Source organism: Sinocyclocheilus rhinocerous, unplaced genomic scaffold (genome assembly GCF_001515625.1).
Source record: "Sinocyclocheilus rhinocerous isolate Xijiao unplaced genomic scaffold, SAMN03320098_v1.1 scaffold311, whole genome shotgun sequence".
Taxonomy (NCBI): Eukaryota; Metazoa; Chordata; class Actinopteri; order Cypriniformes; family Cyprinidae; genus Sinocyclocheilus; species Sinocyclocheilus rhinocerous.
This window is the reverse complement of record NW_015623669.1, coordinates 708,499-728,578: the sequence shown is the minus strand read 5'-3', so window position 1 is coordinate 728,578 and position 20,080 is coordinate 708,499. Positions and strand designations below refer to the sequence as shown.

The 20,080-nt window shown below is 37.8% G+C and overlaps 2 protein-coding genes across 2 annotated transcripts in view; both read right to left on the bottom strand.

The window, feature by feature from the left end:
* The window catches only part of rab11fip1a (RAB11 family interacting protein 1 (class I) a), a 25,527-nt gene extending 22,516 nt beyond the window's left edge, over positions 1-3,011 (bottom strand). Inside the window, exon 1 of the mRNA XM_016533214.1 lies at positions 2,548-3,011. Within this exon, the coding sequence (XP_016388700.1) occupies positions 2,548-2,891 (344 nt within the window). The 5' untranslated portion in view covers positions 2,892-3,011. The remainder of the gene's footprint in view (positions 1-2,547) is intronic.
* A 2,799-nt stretch (positions 3,012-5,810) lies between these two features.
* The window catches only part of adgra2 (adhesion G protein-coupled receptor A2), an 86,546-nt gene continuing 72,276 nt past the window's right edge, over positions 5,811-20,080 (bottom strand). Inside the window, exons 7-19 of the mRNA XM_016533091.1 lie at positions 18,586-18,799; positions 18,176-18,340; positions 17,883-18,081; positions 15,929-16,078; positions 15,686-15,847; positions 15,191-15,391; positions 14,634-14,823; positions 14,203-14,411; positions 13,029-13,156; positions 12,615-12,738; positions 12,035-12,183; positions 9,435-9,524; positions 5,811-8,597 (exon numbers count right to left, since the gene is read on the bottom strand). Of these exons, the coding sequence (XP_016388577.1) occupies positions 7,157-8,597; positions 9,435-9,524; positions 12,035-12,183; positions 12,615-12,738; positions 13,029-13,156; positions 14,203-14,411; positions 14,634-14,823; positions 15,191-15,391; positions 15,686-15,847; positions 15,929-16,078; positions 17,883-18,081; positions 18,176-18,340; positions 18,586-18,799 (3,422 nt within the window). The 3' untranslated portion in view covers positions 5,811-7,156. The remainder of the gene's footprint in view (positions 8,598-9,434; positions 9,525-12,034; positions 12,184-12,614; positions 12,739-13,028; positions 13,157-14,202; positions 14,412-14,633; positions 14,824-15,190; positions 15,392-15,685; positions 15,848-15,928; positions 16,079-17,882; positions 18,082-18,175; positions 18,341-18,585; positions 18,800-20,080) is intronic.

Genomic DNA, 20,080 nt, shown 5'->3' with positions numbered 1-20,080 from the left:
AATATAATATAATATAATATAATATAATATAATAAATGTACTATTGCTATTACTACTACATAATCATCAACAAATTACAATTAAAATTAAAAATAATATATAAAAATAATAATCATCATCATAAATGTATACATTATTATATTCAATACTGGATTTTTCATACTCTTTGTTACGTATTTCTATCATAATTTAATCACTCAAAGCTATGTACTTTAAAAAAAATAGAATAAAAAAAGGTAATTGTGACTTTTTATCTAACCACTCTGACTCTTTTTTTGTTCACAATTGAGTTATGTCACAATTGTTTAAGAATTATGAGATATAAACTCAGAATTGTGAAATAAAAAGTCACAATTACCTTTTTTTGTATTATTCCATGGTGGAAACAAGCTTTCACACAATGTGCTCCGTTTAAAACATAATTTTGAAGACTTTTTTTTTTTTTTTGCAGAAGGCCATAATATGCTTTCAGTATTAATTGATTAACTGTGTATCTCTAGTGTCTATAGGTTGAACTAGTATTTTAATAACTAAACTGCATAAACCAGATCTACTGAAGGAAAAGAACACAGTGTTCTCTCTCTCTCACACACACACTATTCTTACAGGTGGTGGAAAGTAAACACTAATGTACATAGTTACACACCATCAGCCCAACCACTCATACCTGTCAGTTAGTGACTAGTAAAGTTTTGTTATACAGGGCTGGGATGGGTGGAGAGGAATGTAAAAACGTCATTATTTGTAATACAGCTAGACTGGTTGTGTGAGATTGCGCTGGACCATTTTACTCTATTAGTCCCATTTACTTGCTTGGAATGATAAACTATGATTTGTCAGAGGAACACATCTGAGGAAAAAAACAAGAAAAATTAAAGGATCAGCTGATAAAGCTGCAACCAGTTACTCCTGATATTAATAATTGTTCTGCAGCTGCTATAAGTAAAACTATAATGACTTAAAAGGGCTCATGGGACACATATTTTTATCTCAGCCTAATTATTATACTATGAATTGTCCTGGCTTAAAAAAAAAAAAAAATGTGTGAAAAAGCTTTTCTGTTAAAAGTAATTCTACATGAAGTTAAGCTCACTCTCATGAATGCTGCCATTTTTTAAATCACACGACCATGATGGGTCTTGTAATTCAAGTTATAGTAATAAAAACAACAATAACATTTATAATAAAACATGTTATTTTTGTATTGAACTTTTTCTGTTCTTCTCATGGGGACTTTACAAAGCATACAAATGCAAAACAAGTAAACCAAACATGGTCATTGTCAAGTCATGTGTGTGATCCACTAATCCAAACAGAATGAGTACGAATGGAAAAATAACAAGTCCAAACAAGCAGACGCTGATGGAGCAATGAATCAAACGGGCCTGACAATCTGCAGCACCAATGCCACACAACAAGGACAAACAGCAGGACCTCGAACACCGAAGGCCACAGCTGCCAAACCGCAAAATGCCCCATGACCAAACCCAAAGCAACAACACAGCCTTTACACTTCCCTATCTCTCTGTCAAAGGCCAGAACAGGAAGTCGACTGGACAAATCAACAAGCTGCCCTAATATGCAAATAAAGTGAAACTCACACACCTTCTGTTTTTGAATATGAGCAAAAGCATTTCCAAAGAGCTAAAGAAAAATTAAGCTAAGCAACTCCTAAATTGAAACTATAACCAAAATAATAATAATAAAAAATTTATAAAATTTGTGTTCTGTTTCCTACCAAAATCTGTGCCTATTTATACATGTCCCATGGAAATAGTTCTTGTCATTTATGGTTAAGAATAACATAACTATACTCAGGGTTGGGGACAATTCATTTTTTTAAATAAATTAACAAACAAACATATCTTTTGTCAAATGTATATGAAGGAGATCTGGGTCATATTTGCAACACCCTAGCAACACATAAATCTTAGCAAAATTATCATTATTTCATCACAACAATTATATCACAGATATTCTAAACTAATTGTTTGTGTTTAGAAAATTTATTTATACGGTCCAGAAAAACAATAATATTATTATTATTTGTTAATTCAATACAAATATGTTTGAAACCATCCTGTTGTGTTACATTGAATTAAATGATTTGTAAATATTTACAATCCATATTTGGCCATATTCTTTATGACCCTAATCATGTTGGCTCATACTAAGTGGGAAAAACACTTTTGTAAAAACAAACAAAAAAATAAAGTAAAAGAGACTGCACCCAAACATAACTCCACCCCCTCCAGTCAGTTTTACTAAACACTATCAGTGATAACTCGTTTTATGAAGTGAATAATTATTATTGAATAATGTTCATAGGAACACCCAGGAGGCGAAGTTGCTTGCCTAACATTGTTTTACAAGGGCGGCGTACTGAAACCTGTCCATGCAAAAGAGACCAAAACAAACTATGATTAGCTGTTTGGTAGCATATCACTTTAAACTTGTAAAATCTTTAACTTATAATGGAATAGTTTTGACACAACTCGAACACCCACACCACAAAATTATTTCCCCATAGAACATAATGACACTCACTCAGACTTTTTGCGTGATCTGTTGGCGTGGAGGTCCAGTAAGTTGATGACAGCCTGTCCCAAAAACTTGTCCAGCCCCACCAGGGCTCGGTGCATGGCGATGATGTAGAGCGTGCACCGCTCCGCGTCTGATGGATCATTCGGCGGCAGATCGAAGGTCGCCTCCTCCTTCCATTCGGGCGAGACGCATTTCTCCGCAACCGACGTGGAAAACTTGTCCTTGGCCACCTGCATGATGGCATAGGCGTCGTTCGTGCCATTCTTGCCCTTGATCCGCAGGTTTCGTGCTTTAAGCACCGTTACCTGAACGCTGGTGGGATACCACTGCTGGTCACCCAAAGACATTCTCAGTTAAACTCCAGGTTCAACAGGGACGAAAAGTTGCGCTTCGTTCGCTCGAGCCCGCTTGATGTTTGCCGTGCGTCGCTCTGGCTCCTGTGTGTAACTGTTTGGGAGCTCTCATAAACCCCGCCCCTCATGCGTGACGTACACTGTCTACCCAGGGGCCAGGTGATGCAGGTATCACTTCATCCTTGCATTAAACTATTTAAAGAAGAGCTTTTGATAGTATGCTAAGCAGCACACGTATAAACCTGTGATAACGTCTTTTTAAATCCCAGGTTACATCCGCGCAGCTTTTAACCTTTGGTCATAATTTAACCCCGAATTAAGCTGCTGAAGGTGTACAGTAAACAACGTGGTTGCTAAAATGTTTCAGCGAGATGTTGCATCAGACAACCAATCAGAAACTGACTCAGCGATTAAATATCCGTGCATTTGTAGTAGCCTAACCGAAACCTTCACGCCTGATATCAGTTTACCTTTATGTAGATTTTAAAAACTGTTCTCAGAATATCTTTGTTGAAGAATTTCCTCATTAGCGTTTCCTCAGTTTACTTCCTCAGACTTTATTAACGTTAGATCAAGTGAATCACTGTAGAGCTCAGATAAAGGCTATTCAGCAGAACAAAAACAGAAAACGTCAGTATGAGTAGTTGTTTTGAAGCCGATTAGTCATCTTTCAGATTGACTCGGTCTCCTGCTATCTGTAAATCACTGTAATTGTTTATTTGGCAATAAACCGCCTCCACTACGCTACCGAGATCAGTGTTGTCAGTAGCTTACTAGCGTGATGCTCATTCCTGCTCAGTGTTTGTCCCGCCCAATCTCTAGAGTACCGCACTCTGATAGGATGATGCATGTGTCAATAATGCAAGGCTCACTTGGCTTCATTTCTTGTGAAGGCTGTCGATTTACATATTACATAGAAACAGAAGTTACGTGCCTAATGCAAAACGTGGGCTGGGATTTTTCTCTTTAAATCACATATGATACATTCTAGGAAACATAAAAATACGAGAGAAGTTATTTTGATTTTATGGCATTTTTCCAAACCTTTATTTTGCATCAGGTCATAGATAAGGCACACTCTTAACATATAGGAAATATATTACTGAAATCGATACAAAAATGCTGCTATCATTTTCATATCGAAGTGAGTGACACAAATATAAATATTAATGCTAATATTGAAATCTCCCTTTTAAACTTCGAGATGACAATCAAAACATTATTTAGGATAACACTGAAATTATTCTGACCCTCAGAAGCTCTAGGCCAACCCAGAGGCAAAGAAAATTGTTCATGCAAATATCACAATGTCACCTGAAACCATTATGCACAAACAAGCCATTTACAATTTTTATCTTTTTTTAAAGAAAAAAAAAATTAAGTATTACTTGACTCGGTCTCCTGCTATCTGTAAATCACTGTAATTGTTTATTTGGCAATAAACCGCCTCCACTACGCTACCGAGATCAGTGTTGTCAGTAGCTTACTAGCGTGATGCTCATTCCTGCTCAGTGTTTGTCCCGCCCAATCTCTAGAGTACCGCACTCTGATAGGATGATGCATGTGTCAATAATGCAAGGCTCACTTTTGATTGGCTTCATTTCTTGTGAAGGCTGTCGATTTACATATTACATAGAAACAGAAGTTACGTGCCTAATGCAAAACGTGGGCTGGGATTTTTCTCTTTAAATCACATATGATACATTCTAGGAAACATAAAAATACGAGAGAAGTTATTTTGATTTTATGGCATTTTTCCAAACCTTTATTTTGCATCAGGTCATAGATAAGGCACACTCTTAACATATAGGAAATATATTACTGAAATCGATACAAAAATGCTGCTATCATTTTCATATTGAAGTGAGTGACACAAATATAAATATTAATGCTAATATTGAAATCTCCCTTTTAAACTTCGAGATGACAAGCAAAACATTATTTAGGATAACACTGAAATTATTCTGACCCTCAGAAGCTCTAGGCCAACCCAGAGGCAAAGAAAATTGTTCATGCAAATATCACAATGTCACCTGAAACCATTATGCACAAACAAGCCATTTACAATTTTTATCTTTTTTTAAAGAAAAAAAAAATTAAGTATTACATACACATGGCAAACTTTGAGCAGGCCACACATTCCATGTATTATTTGATTACATTCTTTGTTGTTGTCGTTTCAAATGACACTTTGCCCCAAAAACTACTGAAATCATATACAACCAAAATGAAATAGAATATATGTAGTCTGTAATGACGTGATGGTGATTATAAGCCTTCATAATCGATAGTTTAACTTACATTAATCACAAAATTATCACACTGGTCATCATGACGTTAAATGCTTTTTTATTTGGGAAAAGGGAGGACTGGTTCTTTAGCAATGTGTGGTCTTCGAATGTTTAACAATTTTGAGGGAGATTTCTGGCTACACAATATCAAATAAGCTCATACTTACAGTAAGCTTTCTTTGGCATACAAATATCCCTGAACACACTTTAAAATCATTTTATTTTAATCAAAGTGTAGCTAAAGCTAAAGACAGGCAACGCTTGTGACTTCGTCATGATGTGATCTAAAAATAATGGCACTTCAGTCAGTATCTGATAGCTTGTGGGCCTTGGAAAAAAAAACAGTCAGTGCAAAGATCTGAATTCCCCTTTGTCGGGCGGTCGGGATTGTCCATTCTTTGCTTTCGTGAGAAAAAGACACTTGGACACTTGAAAAACAAAAGACCTATTGAAAAGAATTATTTGTTATCACAAATTCCATGTTCCTCAGCATAAGCTTATGAAGGAGTACTAACTATTCCAGGTAGATTAGTAGTTCTTCTTGCTAAACATTTGTGGGATGAACAGTGCTTGATAGTAAACAAAACCTGCTCTATGTATGGTAATAATCTGCAGGGGGCGGGGGTGGGGCATGGGGTGGTCTAGCTTTGATTGTTGGTGTGCTTTTAGTCTAAAAACAGAGAGTTTATAAAACTGATTAGGCCAATCCTCTGTAAAACACTGATATCATAAAATTGCATAATGACAATTACATCAATATTAATACTGATATGTATAATATAAATGTGTTATTATTTATAAGAATATGCCAAATGCTCTCTTCACAACCTGAACCAAGTGCTAAAAAAAAGCCCATGTTACACAAGGTACTACAACAGAACATGTACTGTATGGACAAACACTTGCCCTTCATTATCAAATCCCTTAGTAACTCTGGAGTGACATCTGAAGCAGCTGTCACTTTGTTGATATCATTTGTCCATCAACAGCATTCATTATCAGTGCATTTGATCAATGGCAGAAATGGCCCAATAGAGGGCACTGTTAAGCAACATTTTCCAAATAGTTCCTATTCACTAAAAACTGAATGCAATAGTTCACTTTCTGTTTAACAACATCAGAAGAACAAGAACGACATTCCCAGCACCAGTTAAGCATTGGATGGAAATGTTGGGGATGGATGGATCAATGGCAAGTCTTTGTTTTCTATATTTGTGTGGGACTGATGTCAAAAGCTGCTTATTAGTGCCAGAGAATTGAATTAACACTGTAATGGTCAAACAATACATACATAACACTATGTACATTCTTATAGACATGTAAATGAAATAGCGTGAATAAAAACATGAACACACAAGAGACAAAGACATAAAGGGACTGAACAAGAAAACTTAGGTAACAAGCGAACAGGTTCTCCATCCTGATCGATATGCATATTCAGAAACATAAAGATCAACACAGCTAAACAGCTGAACTTTAGGTTCAGATCCCTTGGCATATTCAATATTAAAAGATTCATTATGTTCAAACAGTTTGTTAGATTAAGTGGTATTACAGGCAAACAAAAGCAATCAAGATGATTTTGCATATTTTGTCAAACCAACTCTTCCAATGTCTTTTTAGAGGAGTCAGGTTTTGCATACACACCCTTTCTTTTTCTTCATATAAAACAGTCTCACACAGCTTCTCCTTATTAGCATGCTTAGCATTAGCTCTTAGCATGTTGGACGGTTCAAAGACCACAGAACACCTTCAAAGCTTACAAGCTGAAGTTTGTTTAGCCGGTCTCCCAGCCTATCCAAGCTGATGTTTAGCTTGGCTGAAAAGTGTCCAAAACCATCCTAGGCTGGTTTAAACTAGTCTTTTCAGCTAGGTTGTGGAGAAAGAAATCCATGCTTTGGCTTCTAGCATACAAGTTACACGTTCAAGAAACCTTCAAAGTCCTTCAACTCTACCTGCAGCTCATTATTATACAGTTGTCTCGCTCTTCCATACCCTGCTCTTCATACCAACCGAACCCTGTGATTGGTCAGTTCCGCTAGTGTCCAATTCCACCACGGATCCCTTTAGTGTTCCATTAGGTGCTGAAACTGTCGTCAACAAGGCCGTCGCAGTGACATTTGATGTCACATTTAGAGGGAACGAGCTCCGCTTTGACTCTCTCTCAGCCGCGGCGGCCAGTTTAAGATTGTCTTTGCTAGCGCTGCGACATTGAGCAATTTGTTGCATGGTGGACCTACTTGCCACCGAAGGCAACAGGGGAAAAGGTTTTTTACTTCCGCTGCTACCTCCATCGCTACCTTCCGAAGGGCTTGTCGCTAGTCCCTCCCCTCTGTGCCGCCCATTGGTCAGAAGGCCATTCTGACCCTCTGAATGGCTATTCCGTAGACTTCCATTCTCGCTGGAAGCATGTTTGTGTAGATGGTGGATGTTTGATTGCTCTGTCCCAGAAGGTCCCAAAGCGCCCATGCTACCTCCTCCACCTGCCCTGAGAGCTTTGAGGCGGTAATGCCCTCTCCCGTCCCCCCGGTGATGGTATTGGGTATTGCCACCCCTTGTTCTACTGCAAGCCTTTCTTCTTTGAGGCTGCTGGACAGGCAGTAGACAGGGCAACAGATTGTTGGCTGGCTTGTTGTTCTCCGTGCTTGTACTTGTGTTGGTATTAGTTCCCGTTGGCGCTCGGGTGGCGTTATTCACGTTGTCTTGTGTCACTTGAAGGAGGTTGGTGAGTTTGCAAGGCCCGGCGGCGATGCTCGTCGTTCCACTTTGAGTAGATGATGACCTGGCAGAAGAAGAGTAATTGTTGGTGTCCGTCGGTGGGTGGCATCCTACAAAAAGTTGGGAGCCCCTTTCCGAGGCACTCTGGACACCTACGGTTGCAGTGCAGGGGTGGGAATAAGCTGGCATGGACTGGGAGCGACGGTAACCCGGGCAACAACTTAGCCACGCTGCCTGGACATCCAAACGTTTGAAACAGTGATGGAGCACCAAGAAGATCCCTAATCCGGTAGCCGTTCCTCCATACAGGCAGCTAAAGAGTTTCCGCTCTCTATCCACCTGCCAAACGGCCATTGCGCCGCAGCACCACAGCCCCACAAACACGAACTGCGTTGCCACCAGCGCTAAACACTGGACCTTCAATGAGTACTGGTCCTCCACTGTCATCCCAGCATGCACAGGGCCCACCACAGAGTCCGTCGAGAGCAGGCTGGTGCTGCCGCTGATTGCCGGTTGGCTCTCAGGCAAGGTTGAGGGGACGGAGGCGGAGCAAGGAGGATCTTTGGACTCCTGGATGTTTCGGCGCCTCAGGCAGAAAGCAGTGCACAGGAAGTAGATCCAGGTCACAAGAATGATCAATCCAGCTGGAATGTAGAAAGCTCCGAAACTGGGTTGCCATATCAACCAGCAGCTGGCGAAAGGTCAAGAGCAGTGAAAAAGGTCAGAGAGGGCAAAGGCTGTAATTAGTCAAATAACAGAAACACAAAGCAAGCTCTGTATGAAACAGACACTTTTTAAAGAGCCTGTAAAGGAGCGGCCAACCATGTGTAATAAATCTGCAGCAAGTATCAGACAGTTAGAGAAAGAACAGAAGCTAATAAAAAGCTCTAAGTATGACCTCAGACAATTTCATTTTATATTAAGTGTCACCAGTCTATCTGTAAGTACGTGACAAAAGCGCCATAAAATTCCTAACAAAAATATCATTGTTAAGGCCTAATTATGATTTGCAGTATTGTCTCATAAATTACATAAACACTTAAATTAAATCTATTTAGGGGGGGATTTGGGTTAATCTTTTCAACATGTTTCTCATAAAATGCCTGTTTTGCTTATCATTCTTTATGTTTCAACAAGTCAGAATGCATCTCAGCATATGTACTGTAATAGCAAATATTTATTATATAAAAAAATCTATCTATCATATATATCATGGTTGTGACATAAAATAAGTTCAAGTATTAAATATAAAAAAAAATGTTAATCTATATATATATATATATACAGTATATATAAGCTGTATAAAGGATATATAAATATGAATAGTTATATATAGGATATAGATATATAAGGATATATAATATGAATAAGCAAACCAATGACAGGTACACCTGTGGAATATTTTTTGACCTATATACTAAGAATCAGAGTTTTAATGTTAACATTATGCAGGTTGTTGATAATAGAAACATTTAAAGCTAGACATGAGCAAACTAGTTTTCCTAATGTTTTAAAACACAGTACTCACTAAGGAATGTTGTCTCCATAGTTACTGATGTTTACAGCTGCAGTGATACCACATATGATGAGTGGGACACCGCTGGCTATCAAATAAAACCTGTTGAGGGAAACAGAGATAGAGGACAGAAGACTTAGTGGTCATTTTGCAAGAGCTAACCATGTTAACATAATTAATCATATATATATATATATATATATATACAATAAAATTGCTCAAAAATTTAAATGGGTGTAATGCTACTCTCTGTAATATTTCCTACAGATGTTCCCTTTTAGCCTTTGCCCTTCGCCTGCTGTAAAAAAGTTTGTGTGGTCTATACATTAGGCAGTTCTGTCACTGTCTGTCAATAAAGAGCAGAGTCTGGGCTCCAGACAGTGTAGGAGGGGAAACATAGCAGGATTTATCCCAGGAGGCAGGCGTGGGATCTGGCCAGACCTCCCCAGGGGATGTGGAGAGCACGGAGGTCTAGGGTAAAAACAGAGAACACAGACTAGAGGGAATGAATATATTTGCATGCATGTCTCTGAGACATGTGAAAGTTAGCCTTAACTAGTCCTATCCTTCGTTTGATTTACAACTTCTCTGTCCACTTTTATATTTTTCCATTCCCCCCATTTGCTCTCTTTTTTTCCTCTGTCTGACTCTCCATAACAGCAGATGGAATCAGCTTTAATCTGGACAATGGTGGTCTTTGATTAGTTTTTTTTTTTTTTTTACATCATGGTGGTCCATTCAGTTGCTCTCAAAAGCCCATTTTACTCCTGTACACGCCTATCAATAGTTTCTACTCAGGAAGTGCTAATTCAATATGACATCTGCCCATAAAAATGTCAATGTTTCATGACCGATTTGAAATATGACAATCACTCTGAATACTGAGTTCTGATGGAACCCATACGCTTCCTTTGATGATGATGATGACAAGAAACTTTTAATGTTGTCATCAAATGTAATGTTCACGCTGTTACAACTTATAGACTTTCAAACTGTATAATTTCTTAAGAATGAAATCTGAATGTAAAAGAGATATCTGCATGACCTGTCTGTCATAAAACGCATGTATTCACATGCAGGGACAAGGTATTATGTTGTATGACGAAACCAGTTTCAAGATCCCATCCCCCACTGAATCATATCCACCTTCCTCAATGCCTCAAAGAACTTTTTAACCATTTAGCGCTATGCTAAGCTAGTATCCTAAACTGTTACCTTGCTAATCGAAGTATAAGTGAAACTTCTGCCTGCAGTGGTTTTTATTAAACATAGCTAATCCAGCCTAGAATTATCTCATAGGTGTTTGGACAAAAACACTGATATTTCTCATTTGGACGGCAATAAAAAGGCCTTTAAATGATAAAATTACCTCATGTTCCTATGGAAAACAAATACAGTCCAAATAGGCCTATTGATTGGATTACAAATAATTTTTGTTCTGTGAGGGTTTTATGGGCACTGGGGCCTAAATATAGAGAAAAAACAGGTATCTGATAGTTTGAGTGTGCATGTGAAAGATACATTTACAAAAACAAGTCGTTATTAACCATGTCTCTGAGACATGTGAAAGTTAGCCTTAACTAGTCCTATCCTTCGTTTGATTTACAACTTCTCTGTCCACTTTTATATTTTTCCATTCCCCCCATTTGCTCTCTTTTTTTCCTCTGTCTGACTCTCCATAACAGCAGATGGAATCAGCTTTAATCTGGACAATGGTGGTCTTTGATTAGTTTTTTTTTTTTTTTTACATCATGGTGGTCCATTCAGTTGCTCTCAAAAGCCCATTTTGCTCCTGTACACGCCTATCAATAGTTTCTACTCAGGAAGTGCTAATTCAATATGACATCTGCCCATAAAAATGTCAATGTTTCATGACCGATTTGAAATATGACAATCACTCTGAATACTGAGTTCTGATGGAACCCATACGCTTCCTTTGATGATGATGATGACAAGAAACTTTTAATGTTGTCATCAAATGTAATGTTCATGCTGTTACAACTTATAGACTTTCAAACTGTATAATTTCTTAAGAATGAAATCTGAATGTAAAAGAGATATCTGCATGACCTGTCTGTCATAAAACGCATGTATTCACATGCAGGGACAAGGTATTATGTTGTATGACGAAACCAGTTTCAAGATCCCATCCCCCACTGAATCATATCCACCTTCCTCAATGCCTCAAAGAACTTTTTAACCATTTAGCGCTATGCTAAGCTAGTATCCTAAACTGTTACCTTGCTAATCGAAGTATAAGTGAAACTTCTGCCTGCAGTGGTTTTTATTAAACATAGCTAATCCAGCCTAGAATTATCTCATAGGTGTTTGGGCAAAAACACTGACATTTCTCATTTGGACGGCAATAAAAAGGCCTTTAAATGATAAAATTACCTCATGTTCCTATGGAAAACAAATACAGTCCAAATAGGCCTATTGATTGGATTACAAATCATTTTTGTTCTGTGAGGGTTTTATGGGCACTGGGGCCTAAATATAGAGAAAAAAACAGGTATCTGATAGTTTGAGTGTGCATGTGAAAGATACATTTACAGAAACAAGTCGTTATTAACCATCTAACGCTTCCAGCCCTCCATGATGACTTCACTGACCTGAGCATGGGCCGCTGGGTTGGTTGTACAGCAGTTTCTCCTTCTAGTTGCTGTGGAGTCCTTAATAAGGCTTCTTTATAGATGACTCTGGCGCTAACACCGATCCATAACAAAGTGGACAGAGAAGAGTAGTGAAGAACAATCCCCACCTGACACAAACATATACATACATGAGTAAAACAATTAACACAAGTAGAGTAATAATACATTAGCACATAAAAAAGATATAATCCTTGTAGTAAAATATAATTCTTGTAGAAGTAATCTGTAGTCATTTTATTTTTTTCAGTACAATGCCAAATAAAAGCTAATACTTTAGTTTTTGGATTGTTTTCTTTATTATATACACACTTACTTTTTTTTACTGTTTTGTATTTCTACTTTATTTTTGCATTGCAAAAATTCTGGAAATCACTGACACAATCTCCACAATATCTCCTTCATCTAATAATTTATCAGTTTTATTTGTGTATTAAAAGTGTTCACTCTTTGTTTGTTTGTAAAGCAACCTTGAAAAGCTGTAAGAAAGGCGCTTAATAAAACAAAACATTATTATTATGTAAGAGAAATGGGGACTTACTGCCTGGCATACGATTGGGTAGCCGGTCAGAGTGATGCCTCCAGCAAATACAGCAGATGTCATTGCGATGTGGAAACTAGTGTTCAGGAGTGTGTGCCAACTCTTCCTTGTGATTCTGATAGAGCTGTTGGCAAAAAAAAGAAACTGTTGAGAAATGTCATTGTTTGGCCAAAAGTATGTTGACATCCACTTCTAGTTCTAATTTAACAAGTTTGGCTATTCCAGTAATAACAAATCATGCAATGACATTATAGAATTGTGTTACCCTGTAGCAACAGTTTGCAGGACCGTTTTCTTTTAGTTTTTGAGTTTTTGGGTGTATTGACATAATTTTGGCCATGTAGAGTATGTTTTCGGTCTTAGAATTGTTACATATACTGTATGTGTGGCATTTTATCAAAGTGAGACAAATACCTGTGATGCAGTATATAGGTGATGATGATGGTGAAGAGACAGAGGAGCAGCACTGCAGTACAGGTGTAGATCACTGGATGGAGCACTTCCACTGGAATCGAAGGTGAACTCGGGAAATCTGGCATCTCCTGAAACATTGACAGGGAAAATGGAGAGAATCTTTTAAAACATTCATACATATGACTTCGTAGCCGAGCTATAACTCTAGGACACCTAAAAAAAGAATAGGTGTAAGAAATGCCACTTTTTTCGGTCTGATGCCATCTTCTAGGCCAATACTGCTGATATTGATAGTAACAAATGGAATTAAACGTTTAACTAAACTGAACATTTTTGTGAGGAGAAATGGATAAATATAGCTATTTAAATATAGCCATTTCTTCTCATAAAAAAGGTTCTGAGAAATTGCTCTGATGTCAGTACTGGGTTCTTCAGTGCCAAGAAGTTTCAACAAATGGCCAATGGCCATCTATTACCAAATTACCTCAATAACAAAAACAGTGTAGGACCTAGATGAACATTAAAATCCTTTGATGCATGTCATGATGAAGAAATGTTGCATCAAATATCAGTTTGTAATGGAAAACCTGTCCTCCTCAAGTAAAGAGAGTATCTCTCTACTAAGTGTGGACATATATTATTAGCTTTGATAAAAACAACCACAACCGGGCTATTAATCAAGCTGACATACTATGTATCAGTGGCTCTGTTCCAAAACCCATTGAGCTGCCCCAATGTTTGCTTCCTACATTTCAAAGCATCATCATAACAGTCATAAAACCTCATACTTAACTTGACATAACAGGCAACCCAACATGTCACTCATTAAGTGATTTGAGCAGAAGACTGGACTCATGATTGAACCCAATGGTGTTTGGTGTTACAATATAGCTAAGCTAGTGATATGTGAAAATATGGTACACACAAAGATTGGATAACAATTCATTTTTAAATTGATTTTTAAAAATGTTATACTTTACAATTCTGAATGAAATATAACATAAAAAATTTGAAATATGCAATTGACATTTCTCTTGCATTGTTTTTTCACAGAGCTCAGCGCAATGCATTTTGGGATCATCCATGAAGTATGTGTAGATATCTTAGGAGGCGGCAAAATTACAATGCCATATAGTAGAACAAAGGACATATCAGTATTTTATAAAGGGGTCACCTGAAGTACAGCGTAATTGCTCAGCACAGAGCATCGCAGTGTAGAGGTAGACGCATCACTATGGGCCAGCTGACAGCCATCTAGACTCCAGCTCCCATGATGCTCCAGCGCCTGCAAGCTCCAGTGGGCAGCAACAGGTTCATTTCCAGCTGATGTGTGTCGTAGTGACACAATAATGTGATCAGACTGATTCCACATGCTACATCCATCTGACAGATTAGAAGAGAGAGAAAACAGGAAAGTTTCCATCTGTGCTCTGGTCAAAATTATTTAATTATTAAATGAATGGATTTACTATCCTGAATTGAATATTTTATGAGTCTTCTCCCAAAGTGCCTGCACTACATCAGTATACAACCAGCTACTCTAGCACTGTTAAAATGTTATGAACGTTTTCAATCCCTTGAATGTTTGAGCTGAAAGCAACCCACCTAGGCCAACGTAGATAACTGGAGTGTTGACGCCACGTCTGCGGGCAAGGTCCAAATGTTCTGTAAAATTGCTGGTAAATGGGAAGAATCTTCCATTGCGGAATGCCACAAACTGCAGCTTACAGTCAGGAGGAGCATTCGGTGGAAAAAGAGATGCAGGGAGAGACACTGAAGCAAGAGCCACTGCGTTCTAGAGAGAGAGAAAAACACAAGACAAAGTAAGGGCCAACCAAAAATGTTTATTAAAGCAAAAACCGGTAGGTTTCAGTGATTATACCAGGGCTAAAAGGCTTGTTTTTACATGTATAAAATACCAGTAGTAGCAATATGATAGATACCAATGATTATGACAATAATTAAACAATTTTTTTCTGCAACACAAAATCAAGTGTGAAATGAATGTAATGATTTTGGGCCCTAAACTGCATGCTAATTGCAATTAGATAAAAATTGCAATCAGTATATACATATTTACTGCAGGCATATTAGATATATATATATATATACAAAATGACATCTACACACAAGTGTACACTTGCACACAAACCATGACAAACCTTGAGATGAAAAGCGTTCAGCGAGGTGTTGTGTGTTCCTGTGGTGCAGCGAAATCGCAGTTGCTGCTCAAGGGAAGATTCAATCCCATCATGCCCCTGGCTCCCTCCTGCCCCTTCTCGTCTCTGATAGACCGTGCAACTCATGCCAGTAAAATGAGCAGGACGAATCATGTGAGCCTCCATCACAATGTTACGTGAACTCTAAGAAAGAGAGGAAATTTGCTGATTTGGTCTTCAAGTTTCATTTCTTATTATTATCAATGTTGAAAACAGTTGTGCTGCTTCATATTTTTGTGGAAACCATGATACATATTTTATCAGAATTCTTTGGTGAATAGAAAGTTGAGAAGAACAGCGTTTATTTGAAATAGAAATCTTTTTGTCAATGTAAATGCCATTACTGACACTTTTTTTTATCAATTTAATGCAACCTAGCTGAATAAAAGTATGATATATATGTGCAATAATGTGAAGCTGCCATGATTAAAAGCGTACTTTGGAGAAGTCCTGTGCATGAGAATGCAGCTGAGGCCAGGCGAGATTCTCTAGTGTGTAGACGATTGAACTGCAGGCTCTCTCCTCTCTCTGGGCTCGAACCAGAATCTGATCATCTGCCTGCATCAGGTTACTGCCCATTTCAACCAGGACCTCGGACAGCTGGGATGAAGGAGTGCATGTTTATGTAAGGATGCAAATGCACTGCAATATATGCACTGTTGAATACTATGTTCTACCAACCTCACGCAGTTCTGTCACATAATCCATGAATTTGTGCATCATCTGAGCCACATAAAGAACATCCACCGTGTCTGTGAAACCGGCGGCTTCCAGAGTGTGTGATCGCACCTGGTGTGCCAGAGTCACAGCGTTGGAGGCGTTGATGGGCATCTGAGTGAGAAGGACAGAATTAACAATGAATATAAAATGAACAAAAACATATTAGAATGATTTCTGAAGGATCATGTGACAATGAAGACTGAAGTAATGATGCTGAAAATTCAGATTTGCGTCACAGAAATAAATGACATTTTCAAATATATTCAAATAGAATACAGTTATTTTAAATTGTAAAAATATTTCACAATATTACTGTTCTCACTGTATTTTTGATCAAATAAATGCAGCCTTAATAAGCATAAAAGACTTCTTTCAAAACCATAAAAAATCGTATTTTTATTGTGGAATATTCAGCAGAAATTAAACTGATAATATATTTTCTCCCTTTTCTTGTTTCACCGAGGAACAGCTAGAATGTATCAGTGTCTTGCCAACTGGCCCTTGTGGAAGAAGAAGAAAAAAAAAGAAGTGTGCTTAACAGTATTGAATGTACACTGTAATTGAATGCACGATATTGAAAAACTGTACTTGCAGATATTACAATATTAATTAAATAAAAGGCCACTTAAGTGTACAACAGTATGTTTCTCAACATACTTTTTAAAAGTGCATTTTGAAATAATTCCAAATTAAAAAAAATACATGCATTTTAAATCATTATGTTTTAATGATTTAAAATGTGCATTAAAGTACACTTATTTTGATGTGTTGCCTAAGATACTAAAGGACATGTAAAGTACTTTATTAATATTTTAAGTGTAGTGTGTTGTTTGATTTAAAACCAATATATTATAAATGTACTAAATTGCAATTTCATCATTTTAAATGTGTAATTACAAATACATTTAAATACATAACTTACACGTTTCAAAAGAAATTATATTAAAGTATTTTGTAAAGTATTTTACAAAAATGCTTGTCAGTACATTTGGCAGTACACTTGAACTATATTTCAAAAACAATATAAGTAATAATTATTCATTACACAGTCCTTAAGTCCTTAAGTGGGTCAAAAAACACTCTTAAGCCCAATTGCATTCAATATAAATTTAAACTATAAACAATTTTTATTTAATTGCAATGCACATTCAGCATTAACATTACACTTAGTTCATGCTTAAGTACATTCTTGTAAAGTATATCATTTCCGTAATATGTACTCATTTGAAAAGAATGCAAGAGTGTACTTCTTTTTTCACAAGGGGGAGCTTTAAAGGTCCCCTGAAATGCTTAGAAACACGCAGCATTACTCTATGTGTTGACGTCATTTTAACCGAAACAGGAAGACAGGGCGGGACATATCAAGCAGCCCGCCCCTTTTTAAAATAGCCAATAGAGAGTGTGTGTGCGGTGGTTAGCGTGACAGCGCGAAACCAGACTTCTTTTTTTCCTCAATGGAAAGCATATTTACGCTGTTTGAATCATTCCCTGTCCCCTATATAGTGCACTGCGTGCCATTCACTGTACAGAAAAAACTAATTCTGTGGACAAGTGACCGATTTCAGCCACGGCTTCAGCGTCTATTTTATAGTGTAGAGGGCGGGCGCTTCGGATTCTAGAGAGCATTTGATTGGACAGAAAGTTTGATGAGAAGCTGAAGTACGATGTGACGTCAAAAAAATCGTTGAGCCGTTTTGGCGGAAGTGACGAACTGCAAGCTTTGAATGCTTATATCTTCTAAATGCGAATTTTGTCACTGTTTTGGAGCACACTGCCTTATAGATAACCTTAAGACTAACATATTGATACTAACACCCAAAAAACTTTAATTTTGATTTCATGGGGACTTTAAAGGCCTTACATATTAGTAGGAAATAAAATGTTTTAAAAAACAAGACCCTAGACTGTCACTAACCAGTATGAAGGTATGCAGGACCCGTGTGATGTCATTAGTATAGAGACACTGAGAGTAGTCTCCCTCCTCCCAGTGTCCAGAGCGGTCACAGTTACGTGAAGCCTTCTTCTGCTCCACGCTGCCCCCTATAGCTAAGGAGGGGTAGCGCAGCTGCAGACAGTACTGGTAGGAGGTGATGCCAGCCAGAGTTCTAGGCCACCTAAAGCCAAAGAGGGGAACAGATGACATATTGCCAGGCTTTTCTAGATAAGCATTATTAAGCCACAGGTAAAGCTGTAGGACAAATCGCTTACCTGAACTCCCCTCGGTTGTTAGTCACTCTCTGATCCGGGCAGAAGGAGGCGCTGTTCTCCAGTACCACTATCTCCACACTGCGTGAGGCATTCCCACGGCCCGTGGACACCACACACTCCCACTCACCACTCGCCTCAATGTGCACATTTGACAGGATCAGCTCACTAAAAAAATGAACATAATGGTATACCAGTAATAATATACTGTCAAAGAGCGATGTTTCTGACTTATGAACTATAATGTTAACCTGTTCTTTAACAGCACGATCGCAAATCAAACAGTTCCTTCTCTGAGCGTCTCTCAGAAACCAAACAGCTGTAGCCTAATAGTCAACTAAGATACATACACATTTTCTACTGCTTGATATGTCTATTTAAATGTTTTAAATGTTAGTCTCTGTGTGTGTTACCTGGTGATGAAGGTGCAGTCATGTTGTACACTCTCTTCCAGATGAACCCCATTGGCAGGGTCAGTGGTGACAGGCTGACCGTTGTGTCGCCAGTGAAGAGCAGTGACTTTGTCCACCAGTGAAGCAGTGCAATGGAAAGGCAGCCTGTCCCCCTTAAACACGACCTGCCGCAGCGAGGGCAACAGAGAGAGCGTGTGCAGCTCCAGCGGACCCTCTGAGGAGCAAAATCATTTAAAAGATAAACATTCAATTCACAGAAGAAAAAAAACCCTTACTGACTACTAAAACAAAGATTTATTGTAGAATCCTGGACTTAAACCAAATCTTAGCCCGATGCATTATTACTGTTTTTACTGTATTTTAGATCAAATGAATGCAGCCTTGGTGAGTATGAGACTTTTTAAACACCAACCTTTAGAACGACAGTGTACATCATGGATTATTTGAAGTATCTGTATTACAATCTAATAATATGCCCATGTAATCATCTGTAAAGTGCAGATATAGATGTATTGCTTGTGGACTCTCACATGGTCTCCTGCTATTCTGATTCCTGCTATCCTGTGTAAAGAGATCAGGCCTTCAGTTTTCTATGGATCAGAAATTATTTATGTGCTTTCATCTGTTTTCATCTTTAATCCTAATAGACTGCACTGTTAGACATCTCTTCTGGTAATAACTGAAGCAAATTCATCGTATTACTTGTCGTACACAAATAGCAGGAAGTGTAAGAAAGCTCTGTGTGTGATTTGTTGCTGTGTAATCATTCAAAATCAGCTTTGCTTGTGAAACAGCCTGAGTGAATCAGTCCCTTGTCGAGGCCTGAGGACATGTATTCACAACTGCAAACCCACAGAGGGATCTTTCCTAGTCGGTCACAGCTATGTGCTTCTGGCCAACATAAATATGTTTAAGGGCAGCAGAGGAAGAGATGGTGAAATGAGCTGATATCAAAACAGTAACAGGAGCCCCGGTTTGAGGCCCAAGACTCGGAAAAATGCAGTATATGTCTAACAAAAAGATGAGATGAGGTTTAACAGAAAGTCCCTGAGAAATATAATCAGACCCCTGTGGCAAAAGTCAGAGAAATAGGGATTTTTTTAAGCAAACATACTTGATCTTAGCTGGCTAAGACACAAAGATTGAGCAACACTGCAATTCAGCCAAAATAGCAAAACTGATCAGAGACTAAGAAGGTGCTGTCACTTATCAGTTATGCAGATTTCAATACTAGATATTTCTGTTTCTGGAAGTTGCCACAAGGGCTACATCATACTAAGGGTTTGAGTCAAAAGTGCATTAAAACCCTTATAATAATAATAATAATAATAATAATAATAATAATAATTTATATCCTCCACAGTAAAATTAAAATAGTCATATTCAATTTGACAATTGTTTACTCTTGTTTACAATTGTTTTTTATTTACTACAAATTTGCTACAAAATTATTTTTTTACTACAAATTTCTAGTTCATTTAGTATTATTATTATT